General features: G+C 38.9%; 1 protein-coding gene across 1 annotated transcript; it reads left to right on the forward strand.

Moving 5' to 3' along the window:
* Positions 1–55: 55 nt before the first annotated feature.
* LOC117153009 lies at positions 56–24,159 on the forward strand. The gene is made up of 4 exons (XM_033326546.1): positions 56–220; positions 23,085–23,229; positions 23,421–23,777; positions 23,969–24,159. Exons 2-4 carry the CDS (start codon positions 23,169–23,171, stop codon positions 24,157–24,159), a joined length of 609 nt encoding a protein of 202 aa, XP_033182437.1. The 5' UTR covers positions 56–220; positions 23,085–23,168.
* The last annotated feature ends 981 nt before the right edge of the window (positions 24,160–25,140 follow it).

Consider the following 25,140-nt stretch of genomic DNA (forward strand, 5'->3'; position numbering starts at 1 on the left):
CTGCTTCCAGCAGCAGACCAAGCAGGAAGGAGTTCCTCCTCCTGCACGTCCTAAACGTGTTTGGTCTGGATTTAAACATCATGTCTGTGCGGGATCTTTTCTTTCTTTTTGTTTTTTTTGTGCAGACATGTAACGAGTGTCTTTACAGTGAGAGACCGACGTTGGATAAGATTATTGGATGTTTTATTAACTGAAGCGTTTTCTTCTTTTACCAGTTGAGGTAAAATGACTCATTCTGCAGTAATGTTCATACGTTCATGATGTTTTTAACTAAAGCAAAACTTAATGTCACAGTTTGTTTTAGTGCGAGTCTTTGTCCATATTTGTTTGAAGGCTGTAGAAATATGTAAACAAAGAAAAGCAACAATCTTCTAATGATTTTTTTAAACTTTTGATTATGAACCTTTTAGTATTTGATCTACAACCTTTGATGAATTCTTCACATGCACCAGTGTCATATTCATTAAAAATGAGTTGTCCTGCTTTCAGAGTTAATCTGTATGAACGCAGGCTGCAACTTTCACTGATCCTGAAACTATGAATCTAAAACATGAATTATTATTGTAGCTGAGATCTGTTTGGGGGGAACCTGGTTGGTTGTCACATTGATTATAACTTGGTCCCTAGAGGGCGCTGTTAAAAAATCTGGGTCAGACATCACCTACTGTGACATTTCTGCATTTAGACACTTTATACTGAGGTGAGAGAACTTTTAGTTTTTTTCATGGCAAAATGGACATTTTTAACAATGTGAACATTTTCATGTAGTTTATAAGAAAATGAGTTCATAAAAAAAATATTGTTACCAGGGGACCTACCAGGCCCTTTTAAATAGAGAAATGGGCAGAAAGCTTGTCAGGAAGACAAACAACGGACAGACTCCACCAGATGTAATACTCAGGGCAGTCAGAGAGGTGAAGCTGCACAACTAATCAGTCAGAGGAATGGCTAAAGATTTTAAGAGAAACTATCACTAGCAAACTAACACTGGTGCGATATTGCAATAAAATAAGTCCAGCTGAAGTTTTTGGAGGTGGAATTTTCCCATCCTTGCCAGTAGGATATATCAAATATTATTCAGTTTCCAGTGAAGAGCAGTAAAGTCAGCTCTTATGTTGAGCTACAGAGTATCGCTAAGGAGCTTGGACATAAAGCGAATATGAAGGTAATGCAGTTAACTACACGAGTACATCATTACTGCATCAGACATTTATTTTGGCCTCTCTCCAGTTGAAGTGTGCAAACTTTCAAACATGTAGGCAGTCCACAATAACGTTGAAAAAGAGTAAGACATCAACAAAGACAAGCAAGAAAAGGAAAGAGTGTGTGTGGAGCCCTTCTCAAACAGCCGCCCCAGGGAGAAATGGTTGCAGTGCATCATGTGCAAACAGTGGATACAAAAGGACTGCACAGCTGGACTGTTGGTTTTTATCTGTCAGAACTGTGACTATGGGTCCGGTAGGGACTGACAAGATAAATTAAACGTTATCGTTGTATTGTTGTTGTCTGTTTTTCTTTCTAGTGTTATATATTGGTTAAAAAACACTTACAGGAAAGAGTTTTTTCCTGCCTAAGTTCTAATATATTAGAATATTAGACTCCTGCATTTAATACAATAAAAAATTTTAATTCAATTTTTTGATTGTGTAATTTTAAATTTTTTTTGCATTAAAATACATAGAGACAACCCACCCTACAACGGGGATGGTTGTCACAAATGCACATGATGTATTTGAAAGTCAATATGTTTTGAACAGAATAAGCTTTTGGAAAATAAAGTCACTCTATTCTTAGCTGACACTTTACCCTTTCGTTATACAGTGAAAGTCAATATGTTAGGATCACGGTTTTTGAAGAATGTGTGAAAAAGTGTGACAACCAACCCCGGTCTCCCCTACATCACATCAAGTTTATTGTTGTCGTATTTCGTTTTTACTTAACTATAACTTGAACCAAACCAGTTAGGTCTTATTCTAGTTATTTTTATCTGCTCCTAATGTGCAAGAGGAACCTCCGAAAACTCCTTTTGTACCGTAACTTCTCTTTGTGAGACTGGATTCTCTGCTGTTGCTGCTCTGAAGACCAAGAACTGATCCCAGATAAACACTGAACAGGAGCTGAGAGTTGATGGATCCTGTTTTAAACCCTCTTTAAAAAGCTGTGAACTGCAAAACGTGCTCATTGTAGCTTTAATCCTGACTTCCTTATTTTGATAAAAGAAAATAATCAGCACAGATTGTTTTATTGCTTTTGTTTTGTAGGTTAAAGTGTTTAATATATTGTTTTCCTGAGTTAATGTTGCTGATCACTTTGAATTTATTATTATTTATTGAGTTTATTTCAGTATCAAATGGTTCAAGTCGGTCAAAAAATGTTTGTAGTTTAAGTAAAGATTTAATTTCTTTATTATTTCAGGCAAATAGTTGTGCTTTCACTTCTCTTACAGACTAAAAACCAATGTTTGTTGTATCTATATTTCTTTCTTTTGTGTTTTCTTTAATGTAAATAAGGATAAAGTGTTAAACACAGGTGTACTTAGAACAATTTTATAGACAAATTATACTATTTATAGTTGTGGCGGGGGGCAGAAGATGATTGAGAAGCACTGGAGTAGTAGAAGCTAGGCTAAGGTCAGAGGTGAACATTTGTGAGCAGCAGTATGGTTTAATGTATAGAAAGAGTACAACAGATGTAGTATTTACTTTAAAAGATGCTGATGAAGTATAGAGATGGACAAAGAGAGCTGCACTGTGTCTTCATAGATCTAGAGAAAGAGTAGGACAGGGTGTGGACAAGGACAGAGAAGTATGTTATACTAGTGCAGGACATGTATGAGAGCTGTAAGACAGTGGTGAGATGAGCTGTAGGAGGAGTTCAAGGTGGAGGTGGGTCTGTATCAAGGATCAGCTCTGAGCCTCTTCCTCAGTCTGGTGATGGACAGACTGACAGATGAGGTCAGACAGGAAACTCCATGGACGATGATGTTCACAGATGACATGTGATCTGTGGTGAGAGCAGGTGGAGGAAAATCTAGAGAGGTGGAGGTGTGATCTGGAAAGACGAGGAATGAAGGTTAGCAGCAGCAAAACAGAAAACGTGTGAATGAGAGAGAACCAAGTGGAACAGTGAGGTTACAGAGAGCAGAGGTAAAGAAGGTGAAAGACTTTAAGTAGTTAGAGTCAAAGATACAGAGCAACAGAGAGTGAGGAAGAGACGTGAAGAGGGGTGTGAGAGCTTGGACTTCACTCTTCTACAGGATACAGTAGATTAAAAGCTGATCTGTGGTCACGTGTGGTTTGTGAAGTATCACGTTCATACAAATATCCAGTCTGAACTACAGATGAAGTATGTGATAGAATACTTGGATTGTTTTTGTAGTAACTATACAATAAATACTGTTAATGTACCTTTATTTTGTTAGTAGTTCATTTTGCTGCTCTGTATAAATAATAATGACTCTGATTATGATGTTTATTTGCAGAGGAGACACTTTGAACTTCCTTATAAAAAAACCTCAGCATTGAGAGGCTCTCAGAATAAACTGAAAGAAAAGTGAAATCTTGTTCAGTTTAAGAGACAAAAGGCTGAAGATTATACTAAAATCACTGATGACAGAAGGTGTTGTGTGTGTTTTATCTTACAGAACATTTATTGTTATTAGTTACAAATAATAATATGTAATTAAAGTTAATTAATAAGTTTTCAGTAGTAAAGTAAGTGAATGTCAGACTCATACTGAGCTGTAGAAAAATCTAAACACTTTAGTCATTATCTGAAATAGTGTTTAAACAGATTTGACAGCTGTTGATTCACTAAAGTTTTTCTCTGGTTCTTCTGTAATTTCTTCTTCACCTCTGTCTCCTCTCACAGGGAGAAGATGATCTTCAGGATCCTGCTGCTCATCAACCTGATCTCATGTGTCTCTGGTTAGTTCACATCTTCACTTTATTCTCCAGCAACTCAACAATTATTAATAGTTCAATAATTCAAGTTGTCACTTTGTGTTTGTGTCTCCTCAACAGGAACATTTGTAGTGAATGAGACACAGACCTCCTATCAGGCAGAGGAGAACCACAACATCACACTGGAGTGGACGTTCACTATCAGACCTCACACATCCTCTAACTCAGTGAACATCTTCTGTTCTCTGTTCTTTGACCACAGTCACTTAGTCCTGTTTCATCTCCATGAAGGTGTTGAGGTCTCAGAGTCTCAGGATCAACAGTTTTCAGGAAGAGTCCAGTTTGACAAAGACGTCCTCAGAGAAGGACGAATCAGACTCCAACTGTCCAGACTCAGGACTAATGACTCAGGACTGTACCTGTGTGAAGTGAAAACAGATCAAGGTTGGAGCTCTGACAGATGTCGACTCAACGTCACTGGTGAGTTGATTCAATAAAACTTTATTAACAAATCAGCAGCTTGTTAAAAACCTAAGAAGAAACAGTTTATTTAAAGTTTCGACTTTTCCTTCTTGTTGAATCTGAACTATGTTCCACTTTATTCTTTGGTTATAATTTAGTTTGTTTTTTAGAGAAATGTTTATTTCTCCTCATGACTGACACAGATGTGTTTGTCTCTTTACAGCAGTGAGAGATTGGTCTGAACCTCAGAGAGAAACTGAACCAAACAACACAGTAAATCCAGGATGGATCGGTCTTTACTGTGGACTTGGACTGACAGCAGCAGCTTTACTGACTGTTTCTTACTTTTTATTCATTGACTATTTAAAAAGGAAACAGATTTCTGCTCAGGTTCATGATCTGAGGAAACAGTTTGATCAACAATGTAAAACAAACAATTTAAAACCACTTTTATCTGATAAACACAGTTTTATCTGTTGGTAGCTGATAAATCTGTGTTTCAGGACTCATCAATGATGCAGCAGGTAACCATAACAACAGGACTGCAATCAGTTTCTGTTGTTCGTTAAGTGACGACTGAGTCGACGTTTGACAGGAAAATGTGTTCTTCACCTTTACTATGTCCATTATTTTAAATGTTGTTGTTAAACTATCATTTTTATTTAAATCGTGTTTAATTTAACATGTAAATGTAAAAATAATGTGTGCTGTGTTTTTCTTTTGAAGTTCTTTGTAATGAAAGTACAACAACATCTACTAGTTTTAAAATACTACACATATCTGTCATGTACTTTACTGTCTGATGTGTTCAAGTACTCAGGTATCAAACTGTAGTTTCTTGTTTGTTTATTGTCTGATGTCAGAAGTCGTGTAAAAATGTGATTAGTGACCAGAATTTGTACAGAGCTTTAACTTTAATGTTTTTTGACATGTTAACACTCTCTTTGGTTTGGCTCCAGTTCAACAGTGACAGCATGATGCTACAGGTACAACTACAACTGTTGCTTTTTCAACTGTCTTACAACATTAAAGTTCTCTCCAGTGTTTGGATAAAATGGTTCCTCTGCAACCTGTGACGTAGAGGTGACCTCTGTTATTGGACCTGTTATGAACTAGAACTCCAAGACTTAGTGTCATGTTATATTTGTTTGTTGTGTAAAGAACTGAAAGATCTGAACTCAATTTTTTGGAGGTTTGACAAACCTGAGTTTACCTGAGGCCACGTGTTGAACAAAGCAGTGATGACTTTACTGCTAAACTTTATCTCTTTATCTAAGTGCTGCATTGTTTCTATTTTTACTATGTAGAAACTATCTTCAGGATAAACATGGTGCTGCCTCTTATCAAATGTCTCTAATAATGTTTCTGTACTTTTCCAAAAAAGACAAATTCTTCATGGAAATTAGTACATTGTCTAAATAGATCATCAGCACTGTAAATGAAATAAATGTCAAACTTTGTGATACAGTTGTATGAAAACAGTTGAACTCATATCTGTTCCTGACTTTTAAAACCATTCAGTGTTGTTAAAAAACAGCTGATTAAAGATGTTCGCTCTAATAGATCCTCTGTTGGTGGTTTTATTAAACTCTACAAACCTTTCTAAGACTAAACCAAACACACAGTCACTATAATCTGGGATGTAAAGATGTTGAAGTGGTCTCACAAAGTACAGAACAAACCCACAAACCGGACTCAGCTGCACCGGTTCTGTCAGGAGGACTGAACCAAAACTCCTGCAGAGTGTGAAGCTTGTGGAGGCTACAACAAGTGTTCAAGTTCCACAGGTTCAAGTCCAACATGTCAACTTTGAACCACTGAGAATGTGATTAAATTAAAAAAGATGAAATTAAAATTTCTCTCTATAATTCTTCACATCATTAAAATAAAGTTGGAGGAACTGAACCAACAGAGGAAACAAATATTCAAAGGAAATGTTCAGAATCAGGAGAAACAGGTTCATGTTTGAAACATGTGTAACAACATATGTTCTAGTTAGAAATGGAAATCTTAGAAACTCTAGTTCTCAGTAGATCAGTCTGTAGAACATCATCCTGAAGAACCAACAGTTTCACTGAATCTACTCACCAGTGACGCTGAGTCCACATCAACCAAACCTTCCACCATAACCATTATTTTCACACAGGTACAGTCCTGAGTCGTGTTCATGTAGACACAACACTACAACACATGTAGTAGTTTAAGACAGTGTTGGTTAATCCACCACTGGATGGAATACAATAGACACAATAACACATTTATGCAGCACAGTGGAAGAAGGAGGAGGTCAAATGTAAAAGATGAAGGAAACTAATCAGAGACACTGTGGTGAGTTTAAATGACTCAGTGTTGATTCAGTTGAGGACAAAGTGCTGTTTAGGTTTTTTGTCTGACCCCCACCTCCTGAATGAAATACAGTCCTGGAAACACAAGAAGACAGAAGTTCTCACCTATTCAATTCAATTCAATTCAATTTTATTTGTAGAGCGCTTTTTACAATTGACATTGTCACAAAGCAGCTTTACACAACCAAAGAACAGTACATGAGCAGTGTATGTGTATGAGTCATAATAATGTGATTGTCCCTGATGAGCAAGCCGAGGGCGACAGTGGCAAGAAAAAACTCCCTGAGAAGGCAACAGGAAGAAACCTTGAGAGGAACCAGACTCAACAGGGAACCCATCCTCATATGGGTGATTACATGCTGTGTAGGCAGCAGGCAGTCCAGTATAACAGTTAAAGTCTTTTAAGTTAATATGGAGTCCGGTTAGTTATTGCAGGCAGACTTGTTCCATTCCTTGACTATCGAGCGTTGAGTCGAGACCTCCAAGAAACAGCTTCCGATGTCCGCCGAGGCCGGGACCGACATCATAGTAGCTTGTGACCAATCCAGTCTCCAAACGCATCCCAAAGGGCAAACGGTGGATCCAGGCGACGAGATCTCCAGCCAGAAGTTGGGCATCAGGACGAGTCAGACAGGTCCAGAGGGCAAAGGGTGGAATGACGTGTAGCTCGACAGAGAGACAGGAAGAGGGAAAAGAGAGAGGGAGAGGGAAAGAGAGAGAAGAGGAGAGATTGCAGTTAGTTGTATTCACAGTCAGATAAAGTTTGAGGTGAATGTATATGTAGTGTAGTGCAGCAGGGACTCCGGCAGGACTAATTATGACAGCCTAACTAAAAGGGTGGGTTCAGAAGAAAACACAGACATGAGGGCGCACTGGGATGTAGAGCAACCAAACACTTCACCATCAACAAACCAGAGTGATCAGTGAGAGTTGGGAAGACAGCATCTAAACATACCAGTTCACCATAATGCTCTACGTCCATGAGTCCTTCCCAGATCTATTTACTCAAATGCTTGACTAAATAAATAGGTTTTCAGCCTAGACTTAAACACTGAGACTGTGTCTGAGTCCCGAACGCTATTTGGAAGGCTATTCCATAACTTTGGGGCTTTGTAAGAAAAAGCTCTGCCCCCAGCTGTAGTTTTTAGGATACGAGGTACTGACAGGCAGCCAGCATCCTTTGAGCGAAGTAGGCGTGGTGGATCATAAGACACTAGCAGTTCACTTAGATAATGCGGCGCAAGACCATTTAATGCTTTAAATGTCAAAAGTAGTATTTTAAAATCAATGCGAAATTTCACGGGGAGCCAATGAAGTGTAGATAAGATAGGGGTGATGTGATCGTATCTTCTGGTTCTAGTGAGGACTCTCGCTGCTGCATTCTGAACCTACATTTTCATTTCGCTATCATGTATTAACGTTTTTTCAGGCCACAGAAAAAACTCAAGCTCCATAGATGAAGTTCCTAAACTTTATTGTTCCATTTATTAAAAAAGCAAAATTTGTTTCATTTAAACAAACATGACACACAGTTCTAGTTTTAGATGTTACTCTCAGCTAAGTGAACAGTCAGCTGCAGTTTCATCGTTAGTCACAGACACTAAATCTTCTTCAAAGAAACTCAGCAAGAAAATGAGTGAACACATCATTTAGAAATGTCTTTATTTTGTCAGCTTCTGATTCTCTGTTTAAATCCAGAACTGTTCCATCCAGTACAGTAGTTACTGATGTTGAACTACTGAACATCTGGAACTGTTTGATCGTCCAGATCATCATTTAATGTTCTTTACAGCAGCTGCTGATCAGCACAAACCTCAGAGACCAACTGTGAGTCCACCAGCAGAGGGTCCAGAGAGGATCTACCTCTACACTGGACTTGGACTAGGACTGTTACTGACAGCAGCTCTACTGACTGTGGTTAAGTGTCTGAGGAAGAAAAAAAAGAGAGAAAACGTTTCTATGACAGAAACAGAGAGTTTCTCAGTAGAGTCTGGATGTTGCTCATCCACAGTTCTCAGGTTCAAAGACTGTTTCTCCATCATCTGATTTAAACATCACACAATTCAATTGTTAAATTAAATATGTTTTTTTTTATGTTTTAAATTCTGTTCATATTATATCAGTGTGAGTTTAAATGAGCACAGTTCACTTTATCTGACTTCACCTCTTTGATGAAGACCGTAAACGGTCCTGTCATGATCTTCATCGAGTGTTGATGAGGTGTTTAGTCCAGTGAAGTCAGTTTTAGTTAGATAGGTAATTATATGAATTAAAGACTGAATATGTATTAATAAAATCTAACTTATAATATATAAATTTATAGGAGTATAGCTGGTTTTAACTCTGAGATATTAAAATCATCAAAAATTCTCTTATCAGCAGCAGCAGGAGGCAGCAGAGGCTCAAACTCCATCTCTGTACTGTAACCACTCAGTGGTTTGATTTCTGGTTCCTCCTGGTTACTTGCCCAACTGTCCGTGGACAAGACACTGAAACCCTGCAGTAGCTCTGACATGTACTGTCTGATGGAGCTACCTCCAGATCAACGCGGGGAAAACTAAAGAGCTCGTGGTGGACTGCAGCAGGCGTTCAAACTCCTCTCTTCCACTGGTGAACATCCAGGGAGTGGACATTAAAACAGTGGAGACCTAGGTGTTCACCTGAACAATAAACTGGACTGGACTCACAACACTGATGCTCTATACAAGAAAGGACAGAACAGACTCTTTCTATTGAGGAGACTAAGGTCTTTTGGAGAACAGGGAGCACTACTAAAGACCTTCTATGACCCTGTGGTGGCCTCAGCCATCTTCTATGAAGTGGTCTGCTGGGGCAGCAGCATCACGACAGCAGACAGGAAAAGACTGGAGAAGCTGGTCAGGAAGGCCAGCTCGGTTTTGGGGACGCCCCAGGACTCAGTGCAGGAGGTGGGAGAAAGAAGGATGGTACCAAGCTCTCATCTGTGCTGGAGAACGACTCCCACCCTCTGTATGATGCAGTGTCGTTTCCCTGATGCTGTCAGACTTTGAATCAGAGCTGCTCCCAGTGAATCATTTTCACTATTAGTCACTTTAAAACTGTGCAATACAAATGACCCATGGTGCAAATATTTGTATGACTGTGTAGATATGTGATTTATTTTTTATTCTTATTTTAGGTTGTTGCCGTACAATACACATTCTCCACTGCTGTAACATTGAAATTTAGCCACTGTGGGACGAATAAAGGTTTCTTATTTTGTCTTATCTTAGTCTGGAGAGCACGGTTTGTCTGTTACTAGAGTGGAAGAGTCTCATTAACCCCTCTAGTTGAGGAATAAATTAAAGCATGTCTCAGTTTTACTGAATGAGGAAGCAGGTTGTTAAAACAGAGCTCTGAATATGTGATCAAGTTAAAGACAACAGGAGGAGGAGGAGGAGTGAACAGTGAAGTAACAGGTTGTTGGTTTTTTCCTTGTATCACCTCAGTTTGAGCTTCATAGAAAAGATTTACAGTGATTATATTTCTAGTTAAAGACAGAAAACAATAGTGAGGCTGTGTTATGGTGCAAGGTCGTCAACCACAGTTTTTAATAACACACTAAACTTAAATAAAATCCTTCAATTCGATTAAAAAGTCTGACTCTCACAGAGAGAAATGACTTCAGAGACTTGTCGTCAACAGTTTAATGTATTTATGATGATGATACTGTCGACATTGAAGGATTTCAAATCAGCTTCTCTCTTCTGGTAAAAATGAATGTAGTTATCTCACTAACACATCTGTATGAGGACTCATGTGGTCCATGAACAAACCCATCACTGACATTCAGCTGATCCACAGCAGGGAGGTGGGACGGACTTTGGACTCTTACAAACAGCTCATTTTTACTGAACATAGCTCCTGTACAGACTCAAATGACTGAAGATGGAAGGTGACGTGCTGTTACTTCTTAGTTATTAGAAATATTACATGAGGATAGATGACATGTTAAATTATTAGATCAGTTCTCAGTAAGTAGACAAATATAGACGATGTTCACAGAGCTCTAGAAGAGTGTGAAACATCACCTGGAGCTTTAAAAGAAAAACACTGCAGATATTATGTTCACATGATAAATGAACTCAGTGTGTGTTCAGAGTGTAATGATGGTTCATATAAACACAAACACAGTTAAAATGAGCTTTAAAGAGGCAGAAAGTCAAGAACTGGGAACATTTAGTTATTTCTTCCTCCTCAAAGTTACAGTGTCAGGACACGTCAATGAAAGTTAAAGGAGGACTGTTCATGGTGTGTTCAGGTGCTCATGGGAGATTCAGCTACTGCTGATTTACAGCTGGGAGGATCTGGGCTGGAGACACATTTATTTGATGAAGAGTCTGCAACTCGGTGCCAGAGCTTTGATCCAGACCTTCATCTGTATCTTAAATAAAAGACGACAGCACAGTAAATACAGATGAACCACTGACACATTGAAATAATAAAAAGGTTCATACCACTGAGACAAGGTGGAGACATTACACCATCAGAATGATCCTACTAGTAAATCTCAGAGTCTCAGCTGATAAAAAACAACGAGTCAATTAGAAACAAGAGAAATGTAGAAAAGAGAGAAATGAACAAACAAACAGTGAAATGAAATCATCCAGTGGAAGAAAGTAGCTCAAAGTTTAACATCCACCTTGAGTAAATACATCCACTCTGTTTCATGGTTTCCTGAACCGATGTGAAGACTCAGTCTGATAGAAGGGGGTCCTGAGTCCTGTTGGTCTGGATGGAGGTAGTGGGATGTTGGTCTCTTCTCTCTCTCATCCTGGTTCTTTCTCTCAGTGCATGAAGATGATGAGACAGGTGAAAAGGTCAGAGGTCAGACTGCAGACAGAAGCAGCAGTCTAAAAAGATTCAGGGACAGAGAGACGTCTTAACTGTGACACAGTTGAACAGAGGTTTCCTGTCTGATCAGTAGATTTACTCCAACTACGACTCAAAGCTACACAGAGTTTGACCAGTAGAGCTGCTGCTGCTGTTGGTCCCAGAGCAGTGTTGTTATGAACTGATGAACTGTCTTACTGCCCTCTAGTGGTCAATGCAGGAAGAGCAGTAAAATGAGGATTTACTGCACTAGGAAGGAAGTGACGTAGTAGCAGTGTTGGTCCAGGGGTTGACAGAGAAGGTTGTTGAATGATAATATAATTAATCCAGACTTTAAAATCTATGAAAACAGCTTCATCCATAAGTTCTGTTGTATATCAGCTGTGTCAGTAGAGGGCAGTAGTTCACTGACTGTCTTCTTAGATAGTGGTCAGTTGGACTAAAACTGACATTTAAGACAAATTGTGAACTGTGCTTCAGTGTTAGAAATGTATCATGGTCTGAGGATAAGTTAGGTTAGGTGGAAAACAACAGCACATTTACTTTGAGAGGGACTAGTTGGAAACCTTAATTTGGACCTCACGTCACAGTACAATTAGAAATACTCAAAGTATGATACTTACTTTATTATTTAATATTTAGAAGAAGCAATTGTGTGTATTTTATCTCACAGTTGTATTAAAATGTGTTTCTAATACTTTCACCAGCTATTTAAAATGAAAAAGAGGTCCAAAACATTAGAAACACATCTTAATATGACCATAATGTCACCTTTCAGACAGCTTCAACTTCAATTCTTACCTTATAAAAGTAGAATTCATGGCAGAGCTGCTGCATTGGACAGGAGAGTTTATAGTGTATGATAATAATTCACCTATTGTAGTCATCAGTGCATGCCACGTGGTTTACACATCCTTTAAAGCATTTAGTAGAGCTAATTAAAATGATCTTCTAATTTAAAATACAAAAACATCCCACAAACTGAAATATTTGTGAAGCGTCCACATGCTCAGCAACAGGTGTCCAGTCCAGGCTCTCTGCCCACGAACCTTCAAATAAGAAAGGAACATGGGAAGAGACCTAGGGAAAGACAATTCAGAGAGAGATCCCCACTCCAGGGATGGTGGGAAATGAAATCAAGTGTTAACCCCAAACAATCTTCAAAAGCTGTTCGGGGGTTAAGATCGTTTCTACTCATTAGTCCTCACAAGAATAGATGTACAGGTGTGTGTGAGTGATGGAGTCTTCATTTCCTACGCTGGAGTCGTTCATCAGAAGAACTTTCTGTACCACTTCTTTTTCTTCTTAGTGATCTTATGCTCCAGTTCCTCCACGTTGGCCCTCATAGAGCTCTCTGCTGTCTCCTGCTCCTGCTCCTGTGTCTTCAGAGCGTCTTTGAGGTCCTGAAGAAGAGATGACCTTTCCTCCTGCCACTATTTGTGGGTTTGTTCTGGACTTTGTGAGACCACCTCAACATCTTTACATCCCAGATTTGAATCAATCACTTTAGATCAAAGTCATTCACTCTGACTTAAATTAAGAAATAAATTCTTAAAGTTAGCTCAATAAGAAAATTCTCCTTTTAAGAAAATCTACATTAAATCACAGGGTTTTTGTTACTTGTAACAAACAAATATTGCTCAAATGTTCCACAACATCCATTCAGTGTCCAGGTCTTTACGCTAAAATTCTTTAAAATCTTGCTAAAGATTTAGAACTAAACTTTTTCACTGACACAAGGTCTGTTGTGTTTGTGTTACACCTCAGACTCACCTACAGTGCTGTCTGTCTGTAAACAAAAAGTTTTCTTTAGGATGATAAAATCTTTTCTCACATTTCTGTCACACTAGTTCTGTTTAACTGTGTTTTTTATTTTGAATAAATAAATTATGTTGATGAATATAGTTCTGTGTTGGACCTCTCTGATCCAGGTGGTAACAGAGTTCACTTCTCTTGTTGTTCTGTTTTATTCTTTTATTACCACAGGACTACACCAACACTTTTCAGCAGACAAATATTATTATTAACAACAGCTGCAGTTTACTAAAGTGTCTTCAAATCAGCAGATTTGTATAAAATAAAAATAAATTAATGTAAAAAGTGGAAAAAAATCATTTTTCCATGTGTGCTATGTAAACTTGCACGCTGACACAAAACATTTCCATCTGGGAAATCATATTGGTTTAAGTCAAATAAACAAGGTCTCCAGTTCTCCTGCAGCCCTTAAGATCACAAGTGGTTATAGGATAATGGATGAATTAGAGAAACTGGAGCTTTAAAACTCCTCTGAAGAAAAACTGTGAAGCTTGTGGAGGCTACAAATGTCCTACAGTTTAAAGTCCAACATGTCAACCAATATGATCTTCCTGAACCCAAGTTGATGAGAAATGTAAAAGGTATTAGATTTAGGTCAGAGATACTGGTCCTGTTGATGGGTGAAGGAGCTTCTACGCCTCTGTCCAGCTCTCCTAGAGTAACTCTCTGTCTCCTGGACTCTTCTCTGTGCTCTTGAGACTGTGCTGGGAGACACAACAAACCTTCTGACAATGGTACGTATTGATGCTTCATCCTGGAGGAGTTGGACTGTCTGTTCAACCTCTGTAGGGTTCAGGTATCACCTCATGCTACCAGTAGAGACACTGAACTAGACAAATAGACATTTACACCACACGCTGGATCCGCAAAGCTACCTGCATTGTGGACGACCCCACCCACCCCTCACACCCAATCTTCACACTTCTGCCATCAGGGAAGAGGTTCTGGAGCATTCGGGCTCACTAGATTTGATACTGATTTACAAACTATTACAATGTTAACGTGTCTTTATTTTGCACAAATCATTTCAACTTGCTGTTCTTGCACATAATTTCCACGATTGTTTTTACAGTACATCAGATGTACATTGTACATTTCATCTGCTGGTCGCTGCTGTTTTTGTGTTTTGTGTTCTTCAGACGTCTGTCTGCACTTTCTCTTTGTGTTCTTGCACTGTTTGCACTCGGTTGGACAGGATGGACTTCATGTGGCTAGGACAACTTAGCACTCCTCAGCTTCATGTTCTGTCTTGTTACTGTCTATGTAGCACCATGGTTCAGGAGAAACGTTGTCTCATTGTCTCAAGGAGCATGGGAAATAGCTTTTGAATCCACATAGTTGATGCTTTCATAAATACCACAGTCATGTGGCCTGTAATTTGTTGTCTATGGGATCCATGTGATCTCAGAAAAACTGTTTTTATCCCTATGACTCAGTTGTGAATATGTGAGGATTTGCAGAGAGTGGACACAGAGCTCTGAACCATCACAAGGTTTGTGATTTAAAATTTATCAAATACTTGATTCAGTTCAGAGCAGGAAGCTGAAACTGTTCCTATTTAAAATGATGAGGGAGGACAAGTAATGTTTTTAAACTCCATCAGAAGTTAAATTGATGAATAAGTGGACGGTTCACAGACAGAGTTTGACAAACTGTGTAAAATGTGACGAGCTGACAGTTTAAATGAAGAACAGCTGGTGTCTGGTTAGAATAATGTGTCTTTCTCTGGGAGGAGTCAGGAACTAGTTATTAGCTGTTTATTCCCATTCTGACCTGAGGTGTTGTCTTTGTGTGGAGTTTGTCCATAAAGTCAAACACTAAGAAAAGGAAACATGAAGTATTCTTCACAGTACAAGTACACCATCAACAGTTTTTAGTGTTTTCCAGCAGAGGGCGCTGATTCCACTAATTAATACTGAATCAACAGAGTAGATGAAGATGTTCTAATGTAAAGTGTTCAATCAAAAACCAAACAACCAGGAGTCGATGTGGTTTTGATTCAGTTTCCTCTCTGTTTTTCTTCTTTTCCTCTGATCTGTCTGATTCCATTTCTCTTTGATCTGATGTTTGTGACTCTTCACCTCTGTCTCCTCTCACAGGGAGAAGATGATCTTCAGGATCCTGCTGCTCATCAACCTGATCTCATGTGTCTCTGGTTAGTTCACATCTTCGATTTATTCTCCAGCAACTCAACAATTATTAATAGTTCAATAATTCAAGTTGTCACTTTGTGTCTGTGTCTCCTCAACAGGAACATTTGTAGTGAATGTGACACAGAGCTCCTATCAGGCAGAGGAGAACCACAACATCACACTGGAGTGGACGTTCACTATCAGACCTCACACATCCTCTAACTCAGTGAACATCTTCTGTTCTCTGTTTACTGACCACAGTCACTTAGTCCTGTTTCATCTCCATGAAGGTGTTGAGGTCTCAGAGTCTCAGGATCAACAGTTTTCAGGAAGAGTCCAGTTTGACAAAGACGTCCTCAGAGAAGGACGAATCAGACACCAACTGTCCAGACTCAGGACTAATGACTCAGGACTGTACCTGTGTGAAGTGAAAACAGATCAAGGTTGGAGCTCTGACAGATGTCGACTCAACGTCACTGGTGAGTTGATTTTTATTGAACTCAACAGCAGCAGCTCAAAAATACTGAGATTTTAAATTTAGTGATAAAAACACAAAAGAAGCAAAGAACCAACAAATATTCAGATTTTCTGTTAATAAATAATTTGTGATCAACACAAATCTAAAATCTTGTGATTGTGATTCAAAACATTTTCCTCAGCTTCTTGTCCAGAGTGAAACTGAAGAAGCTACGAAGCTGTTTATTTCTAGATTTGATTCTCAGCTAAGTGAACTGATCGTTAGCTGCAGACACTAAATCTTCTTCAGTGAAACTCAGTAAGAAAATGAGTGAACACATCATTTAGAAATGTCTTTATTTTGTCAGCTTCTGATTCTCTGTTTAAATCCAGAACTGTTCCATCCAGTACAGTAGTTACTGATGTTGAACTACTGAACATCTGGAACTGTTTGATCGTCCAGATCATCATTTAAAACTACAGATGTTCCAGATGCTCTTTTTACTCTGTTTCATTTCTTTCTATTTGCTCCTATTTGTGGACAGTTTCTCTGTGACCTTTGACCTTTTGGACATTTCCTGTCAGCTGTTAACACAAATGAACAGAGAACAGACATCAAGTCTCAGTGACAGTGATTTCTCTGACAGATGATGATATGATGTGTTCTTTACAGCAGCTGTTGATCAGCACAAACCTCAGAGACTAGCTCAGCTCTACTGACTGTTGTTAATCAAAAGTGTCTGAGGAAGAAAGAAAAGAGAGAAAACGTTTCTATGACAGAAACAGAGAGTTTCTCAGTAGAGTCTGGATGTTGCTCATCCACAGTTCTCAGGTTCAAAGAGTGTTCGTCCTTCATCTGATTTAAACATCACACAATTCAATTGTTAAATTTATTATAATTTTTTTATGTATTAAATTCTGTTCATATTATATCAGTGTGAGTTTAAATGAGCACAGTTCACTTTATCTGACTTTACCTCTGTGATGAAGACTGTAAACGGTCCTGTCATGATCTTCATGTGTTGACGAGGTGTTTAGTCCAGAGAAGTCAGTTTTAGTTAGAAAGGTAATTATATGAATTAAAGACTGAATATGTATTAGTAAAATCTAACTTATAATATATAAATTTATAGGAGTATAGCTGGTTTTAACTCTGAGATATTAAAATCCTCAAAAATTCTCTTATCAGCATCAGCAGGAGGCAGCAGAGGCTCAAACTCCATCACTGTACTGTAACCACTCAGTGGTTTGATTCCTTGTTCCTTCTGGTTACTTGCCCAACTGTCCGTGGACAAGACACTGAAACCCTGCAGTAGCTCTGACATGTACTGTCTGATGGAGCTACCTCCAGATCAACGCGGGGAAAACTAAAGAGCTGGTGGTGGACTTCAGCAGGCGTTCAAACTCCTCTCTTCCACTGGTGAACATCCAGGGAGTGGACATTAAGAGTGGACACCTAGGTGTTCACCTGAACAATAAACTGGACTGGTCTCACAACACTGATGCTTTACCCTACCCATCTGTCAGTGACCAGCAGATGAAGAGGCAGCTGGAGAAGCTGAACCAGAATAAGGCAGCAGGACCTGATGGTGTCAGCCCCAGAGTCCTGAAGTCCCATTCTGAGCAGCTCTCTGGGATTCTACAGCACCTCTTCAACCTGAGCCTGAGAATGGAGCAGGTGCTGGAAAACATCATGTCTGACGCCAGTTCCAAAAACATCATCTCCTTCTGCTCTAAATGATTACAGACCAGTCGCCCTCACCTCACACATCATGAAGGTCCTGGAGAGACTGGTTCTGACTCATTTGAGACCTCAGGTTGAAACATCACTAGACCCACTGCAGTTCGCCTATCGTCCCCGGGTTGGAGTAGATGATGCTACCTGCTTCAGCGAGCTCTCTCACACCTGGACAAGGCAAACAGCACTGTGAGGATCACGTTCTTTGATTTCTCCAGTGCCTTTAACACCATCCAGCCTGTCCTGCTGAGAGAGAAGCTCCTGAAGATGCAGGTAGACTCCTCCACAGCCTCCTGGATCACTGACTACCTGACAGACAGACCACAGTTTGTACGACTGCAAGGATGTGAGTCTGAGCGGGTGGTCAGTAGCACAGGAGCACCTCAGGGGACTGTCCTCTCACCTTCCCTCTTCACCCTGTACACCTCAGACTTTCAGTACAACACTGAGTCCTGCCATCTGCAGAAGTTCTCAGATGACTCTGCAGTGGTTGGGTGTATCAGCGGTGGGGAGGAGACAGAGTACAGAGGTCTGGTGGACAGCTTTGTGAAGTGGTGTGGGAACAATCATCTCACCCTGAATGTAAGCAAGACCAAGGAGATGGTTGTGGACTTCAGGAGGAAGAAAACTGGCTTTGACACTGTCTCCATTCTGGGTGAGAAGGTGGAGGTGGTGGAGAGGAGGATGCTGCACAAACTGCTGAGCATCATGGAGAACAGCTCACATCCTCTCCACAGCCTGCTTATCAAACAGCGGAGCAGTTTTAGTCAGAGACTTCTCCAGCTCCGCTGTGACAAGGAATGGTTCAGGAAGTCATTTGTGCCAACAGCAATCAGCTTGTACAATGACTCCCTGACAGAGAGTCAGTGTCCACGCTGATGTGTAACTTAGTCACTTTACATTCAAGTCCTACTGTGTGTTTTGTTGGTATTACTGTCTATTCTCTGTGTTATTCTTGTACTGTGTCTCGTGTATTGTTGTGTAGATCATGTTACTTAATGTTCAATGTTTTTGTGTGTAATGGCTGCTGCAACACCAAAATTTACCCTTGGGGATCAATAAAGTATCTATCTATCTATCTATCTATCTATCTATCTATCTATCTATCTATCTATCTATCTATCTATCTATCTATCTATCTATCTATCTATCTACAAGAAAGGACAGAACAGACTCTTTCTATTGAGGAGACTAAAGTCTTTTGGAGAACAGGGAGCACTACTAAAGACCTTCTATGACCCTGTGGTGGCCTCAGCCATCTTCTCTGAAGTGGTCTGCTGGGGCAGCAGCATCACGACAGCAGACAGGAAAAGACTGGAGAAGCTGGTCAGGAAGGCCAGCTCGGTTTTGGGGACGCCCCAGGACTCAGTGCAGAAGGTGGGAGAAAGAAGGATGGTACCAAGCTCTCATCTGTGCTGGAGAACGACTCCCACCCTCTGTATGATGCAGTGTCGTTTCCCTGATGCTGTCAGACTTTAGAATCAGAGCTGCTCCCAGTGAATCATTTTCACTATTAGTCACTTTAAAAACTGTTCTTTAAAACTGTGCAATACAGATGACCCACGGTGCAAATATTTGTATGACTGTGTAGATATGTGATTTATTTTTTATTCTTATTTTAGGTTGTTGCCGTACAATACACATTCTCCGCTGCTGTAACATTGAAATTTAACCACTGTGGGACGAATAAAGGTTTCTTATTTTATCTTATCTTAGTCAGGAGAGCACAGTTTGTCTGTCACTGGACTGGAAGAGTCTCATTAACTCCTCTACTCGTGGAATAAACTAAAGCATGTCTCAGTTTTACTGAATGAGGAAGCAGGTTGTTAAAACAGAGCTCTGAATATGTGATCAAGTTAAAGACAACAGGAGGAGGAGGAGGAGTGAACAGTGAAGTAACAGGTTGTTGGTTTTTTCCTTGTATCACCTCAGTTTGAGCTTTGTAGAAAAAGATTTACAGTGATTATATTTCTAGTTTAACACAGAAAACAAAAGTGAGGTTATGTTATGGTGCAAGGTCGTCAACAAAATTTTTTATTAGTAAACTCAACTTGAATTAATTTAATAAAATCTTTTTATATGATTAAAAAGTCTGACTCTCATAGAGAGAAATGACTTCAGAGACTTGTCGTCAACAGTTTAATGTATTTATGATGATGATACTGTCGACATTGAAGGATTTCAAAGCAGCTTCTCTCTTCTGGTAAAAATGAATGTAGTTATCTCACTAACACATCTGTATGAGGACTCATATGGTCCCTGAACAAACCCATCACTGACATTCAGCTGATCCACAGCAGGGAGGTGGGACAGACTTTGGACTCTTACAAACAGCTCATTTTTACTGAACATAGCTCCTGTACAGACCTCAAATGACTGAAGATGGAAGGTGACGTGCTGTTACTTCTTAGTTATTAGAAATATTACATGAGGATAGATGACATGTTAAATTATTAGATCAGTTCTCAGTAAGTAGACAAATATAGACGATGTTCACAGAGCTGTAGAAGAGTGTGAAACATCACCTGGAGCTTTAAAAGAAAAACACTGCAGATATTATCTTCACATGATAAATGAACTCAGTGTGTGTTCAGAGTGTAATGATGGTTCATATAAACACAAACACAGTTAAAATGAGCTTTAAAGAGGCAGAAAGTCGAGAACTGGGAACATTTAGTTATTTCTTCCTCCTCAAAGTTACTGTGTCAGGACACCTCAGTGAAAGTTAAAGGAGGACTGTTCATGGTGTGTTCAGGTGCTCATGGGAGATTCAGCTACTGCTGATTTACAGCTGGGAGGATCTGGGCTGGAGACACATTTATTTGATGAAGTCTGCAACTCGGTGCCAGAGCTTTGATCCAGACCTTCATCTGTATCTTAGATAAAAGACAACAGCACAGTAAGTTCAGATGAACCACTGACACATTGAAATAATAAAAAAGTTCATATCACTGAGACACGGTGGAGACATTACACCATCACAATGATCCTACTAGTAAATCTCAGTCTCAGCTGATAAAACAACGAGTCAATTAGCAACAAGAGAAATGTAGAAAAGAGAGAAATGAACAAACAAACTGTGAAATGAAATCATCAAGTGGAAGAAAGTAGCTCAAAGTTTAACATCCACCTTGAGTAAATACATCCACTCTGTTTCCTGATGTGAAGACTCAGTCTGATAGAAGGGGGTCCTGAGTCCTGTTGGTCTGGATGGAGGTAGTGGGATGTTGGTCTCCTCTCTCTCTCATCCTGGTTCTTTCTCTCAGTGCATGAAGATGATGAGACAGGTGAAAAGGTCAGAGGTCAGACTGCAGACAGAAGCAGCACTCTAAAAAGATTCAGGGACAGAGAGACGTCTTAACTGTGACACAGTTGAACAGAGGTTTCCTGTCTGATCAGTAGATTTACTCCAACTACGACTCAAAGCTACACAGAGTTTGACCAGTAGAGCTGCTGCTGCTGTTGGTCCCAGAGCAGTGTTGTTATGAACTGATGAACTGTCTTACTGCCCTCTAGTGGTCAATGCAGGAAGAGCAGTAAAATGAGGATTTACTGCACTAGGAAGGAAGTGACGTAGTAGAAGTGTTGGTCATAAATCTTTCTGTTGATTTTACATGGATGTCAGTGAACTCATGTAGGGATTGTCGCTAATGATAGTGCAGGTGATTTGCTGATTCCTGATCATACACTTTCTCATCTGAATGTATTTTGTTCTTTTTTGTAGTTTTACAAGAAAAATACTTTCTGCATTCAACCTAATTCCAATAACCTGCCTATTCCTTGGATGATGACATGCTGAATGTACATTGTTAATCTAGCTGTATAGATAAATATCAAATACAGCATTCTGAACATTTCCTTTGAATATTTGTTTCCTCTGTTGGTTCAGTTCCTCCAACTTTATTTTAATGATGTGAAGAATTATAGTAGAGAGAATTTTTAATTTCAGCTTTTTTTATTTCATCACATTCTCAGTGGTTCAAAGTTGACATGTTGGACTTTAACCTGTGGAACTTGAACACTTGTTGTAGCCTCCACAAGCTTCACACTCTGCAGGAGTTTTGGTTCAGTCCTCCTGACAGAACTGGTGTAGCCGGTTTGTGGGTTTGTTCTGGACTTTGTGAGACCACTTCAACATCTTTACATCCCAGATTTTAAGGACACTGTGTTTGGTTTTGTCTTAGAAAGGTTTGTAGAGTTTAATAAAACCACTTCTGTGAAACAGTCTCAGTCACTAACACACTAAACAGGAAGTTCGTCTCTGTTGGGATCAGTTTGACTCAAAGTTCAGAACATGAACGGAGACATGTTGTATCAGTAAATGTCTGTTTATTAGAGACATTTGTTCACTTTTACTTTGTTTTCTCATATTAATGAAACAGCTGAAGAAGTTTTTGTGTTCAGACAGTGAAGATGGGAACTGGTTGTTAGATGTGAGCTCTTTACATACAGACATATGTATGAATGCAGAAACTGACAGATCTTTGATTCTGTTTAACTTAGAGTTAACTTAACTTAGCCAATTCATCAAAACAGTAAATAAAGGAACATGAGACATTTGTTGTGTTTGTGTAGCAGAAAAAAAAAATCTAGCTAAATGTTTTCTGGGTGGTCACATGATGTTGTTGTGAGCGTTCAACACGATTCACACCAATAATAGATATAGAACAGTTTGTCCAGCAGAGGAAACAAAACGAAAGGAGAGGTTTCTCTCTAAAAGGGGAGTGGTCTCCTGTCTGCACTTTATAAACTCTCGTCCTCGGCGTATGGTCGCATTCTGTGTCTGGACTGGATTTAAACATCATCTCTTTGCGGGATCTTTTTGGTTTTTTGTGCAGAAATGTAACGAGTGAGAAACCGACGTTGGATAAGGTTATTGGATGTTTTATTAAGTGAAGCAAAACTTTTGATCCAACATCATGTTTTCTTCAGTTCAGGTAAATTATTCAGTAAATTCTGCATTGATGTTTATACGTTCATGATGTTTTTAACTAAATCATAACTTAATGTCACTGTTTGTTTTAGTGCGAGTCTTTGTCCATATTTGTTTGAAGACTGTAGAAATATGTAAACAAAGAAAAGCAACAATCTTATAGTGATTTTTTTTTTTACTTTTGATTATGAACCTTTTAGTATTTGATCTACAACTTTTGATGAATTCTTCACATGCACCAGTGTCATATTTATTAAAAATGAGTTGTTCTGCTTTCAGAGTTAATCTGTATCAACGAAGGCTGCAACTTTCACTGATCCTGAAACTATGACTCTAAAACATAAATTATTATTGTAGCTAAGATCTGTTCACATCACATCAAGTTTATTGTTGTGATATTTCGTTTTTTCTTAACTACAACTTAAACCAAACAGTTATGTCTTATTCCAGTTATTTCTGTCTGCTCCTAATGTGCAAGAGGAGAAAACTGAATGAGAATTAAAGTGATGCACATCATATGACACCACAGTGAAAATGTCAGTGTGGACAGCTGGTCTTTTACTGATGGTAACTGTGGTCTTCTGTCCTTCAAGAGGTGAGTAGCTCTTAGTTTTATCAGAGACTGTGGTGTAGTAGTTACTAATGTTGATCCTAATATCACAAACTACATTTAACTTTAACCTTTATTTCACTGTTGGAGCCTAAAGTCTCTATATAGCCTCTAAACCACTGTACCAAGATGTCATACACTCTCAAACAGTAAACTATATCTTCTACCTCCTGCAGGTCAGACTCTGTTCACTGTCAGTGGACCTCAGGACGTCTACCAGGCAGAGGAGCACAGTAACATCACACTAACATGGCTGTTCTCTGTCACTGCTGACATGTCTGACTCCCTGTACATAAAAGTCAGGTGTGAGAAACCATTCAGATCAGTTTACAGATATAACAGTAGATCTAAAGCTGAGCCATATCAGGATGAGTTCTACAGAGGACGAGTGCTGTGTGATCCAGAGCTCGCTAGAAAAGGACGAATTGAATGTGTCTTTACTGATCTGAGACTGAACGACACAGGAACGTATCGGTGTGTTGTTGAGATGAACAGAAACAGGAGCTCTAAACTATGTCACCTCAATGTTACAGGTAAGTTAACATCACTGTTCCTTTGTTATTTACAGACACAGTAACTGAGTAGTAAACAATAAATTAACTTAATTTAACTTAACTTAACTTTAATTAAATACTAAACTAAATAACTCTATAGCTACTGTATTATGGTCTTGAAGCTGTTCTTATCATGTGCAACAATTTAAAACCAACACTCCCCATCACAGGTGTCCAACCTGTAAGTGAGACATTAGAGACAAAGCCAGAAAGAAGAAGAATCGGACTCTATTCAGGTTTTGTTTTATTTACTCTGGTGGTATTTTCACTAACGATCTGTTATTTCACTGTGTGCAGAGAGACCTCAGTATTAAATGTGGACGTCTCTCAGCCTGTTGGACCAAAAGAGATTGTTGACTGATTTCAGTCATTTTTTAACCTCTTGCACTTTCTACCCAGTTATTACAGATCATTACCTCATGTATTTGTTTTTGTAATGATGCTGTTTGTTATATCTGACCTGTTGTCCTCCTATGAACTGTACCACAGAGCAGTGCAGATACATGCTGTTACCTCCTCAAAGTAAAGTCAGAAAACGCTTTTTCAAAGGAGCTGTTGTAACAGCTTGTTTACATAAATTCATTTTAATCACTTTATTCTCTGAAAAAAAGGAAAGTTGTTAAAATAATCTATATTAGCTACGTCTGTTTTTACAAATGTACTTTACGCTGTAAATGTTCTCTGTGACTCTGAGGGAATGAAGGATCCAGAATAGTTGGAGCTATGTTGGATAAAATGTCGTCATATCAGCTGCTGCTTTGTATTCAAAATGTGTGTTTTTCAGTTTCCTGTGAGTTCAGTGTTTTCACCAGATATTAACAATTTAAAATCACATATGTAGTAGTAGAGTTTGATATGATGAGTCAGTTTTGCTTCTGGTATATCCCAGTGGTTGTATACTGTACTTTGACACCTTCATAGAAATAGACACTGACGAACTGCTGGATAATTGTGACACCAACGAAGGTGACGACAGCTGTAACTGGTTTATACTTGAACATAGTTTAATATCTGTGGTTGAATCAGGTTATAAAGTCAGAACTCTACTTGATAATGAAAGTTAGTGTCAGTGTGACAACATGTTTCCTCCATATTCACTTCAATATAAACTGTTTGTTGTTTAATGAGACAGAGTTAAACATGAGGTCCAGTCCTTCTTACTGACAAAGCTGGAGAGGTCACTTTGAATTAGCACTGGTATTAATCTAACTTATAATTTAATGGAATCAAAGGTCATAATATTTTTAGTTGCTGTTTCTCAGGTACACATCTTTTCATGTTAAGTGATTAAAATAAAAGCTCAAAAAGCACAAACAGACTCAATTTGAGGTGAATAAATCTG

This window comes from Anabas testudineus, chromosome 18 (assembly GCF_900324465.2).
Source record: "Anabas testudineus chromosome 18, fAnaTes1.2, whole genome shotgun sequence".
Lineage (NCBI taxonomy): Eukaryota > Metazoa > Chordata > Actinopteri > Anabantiformes > Anabantidae > Anabas > Anabas testudineus.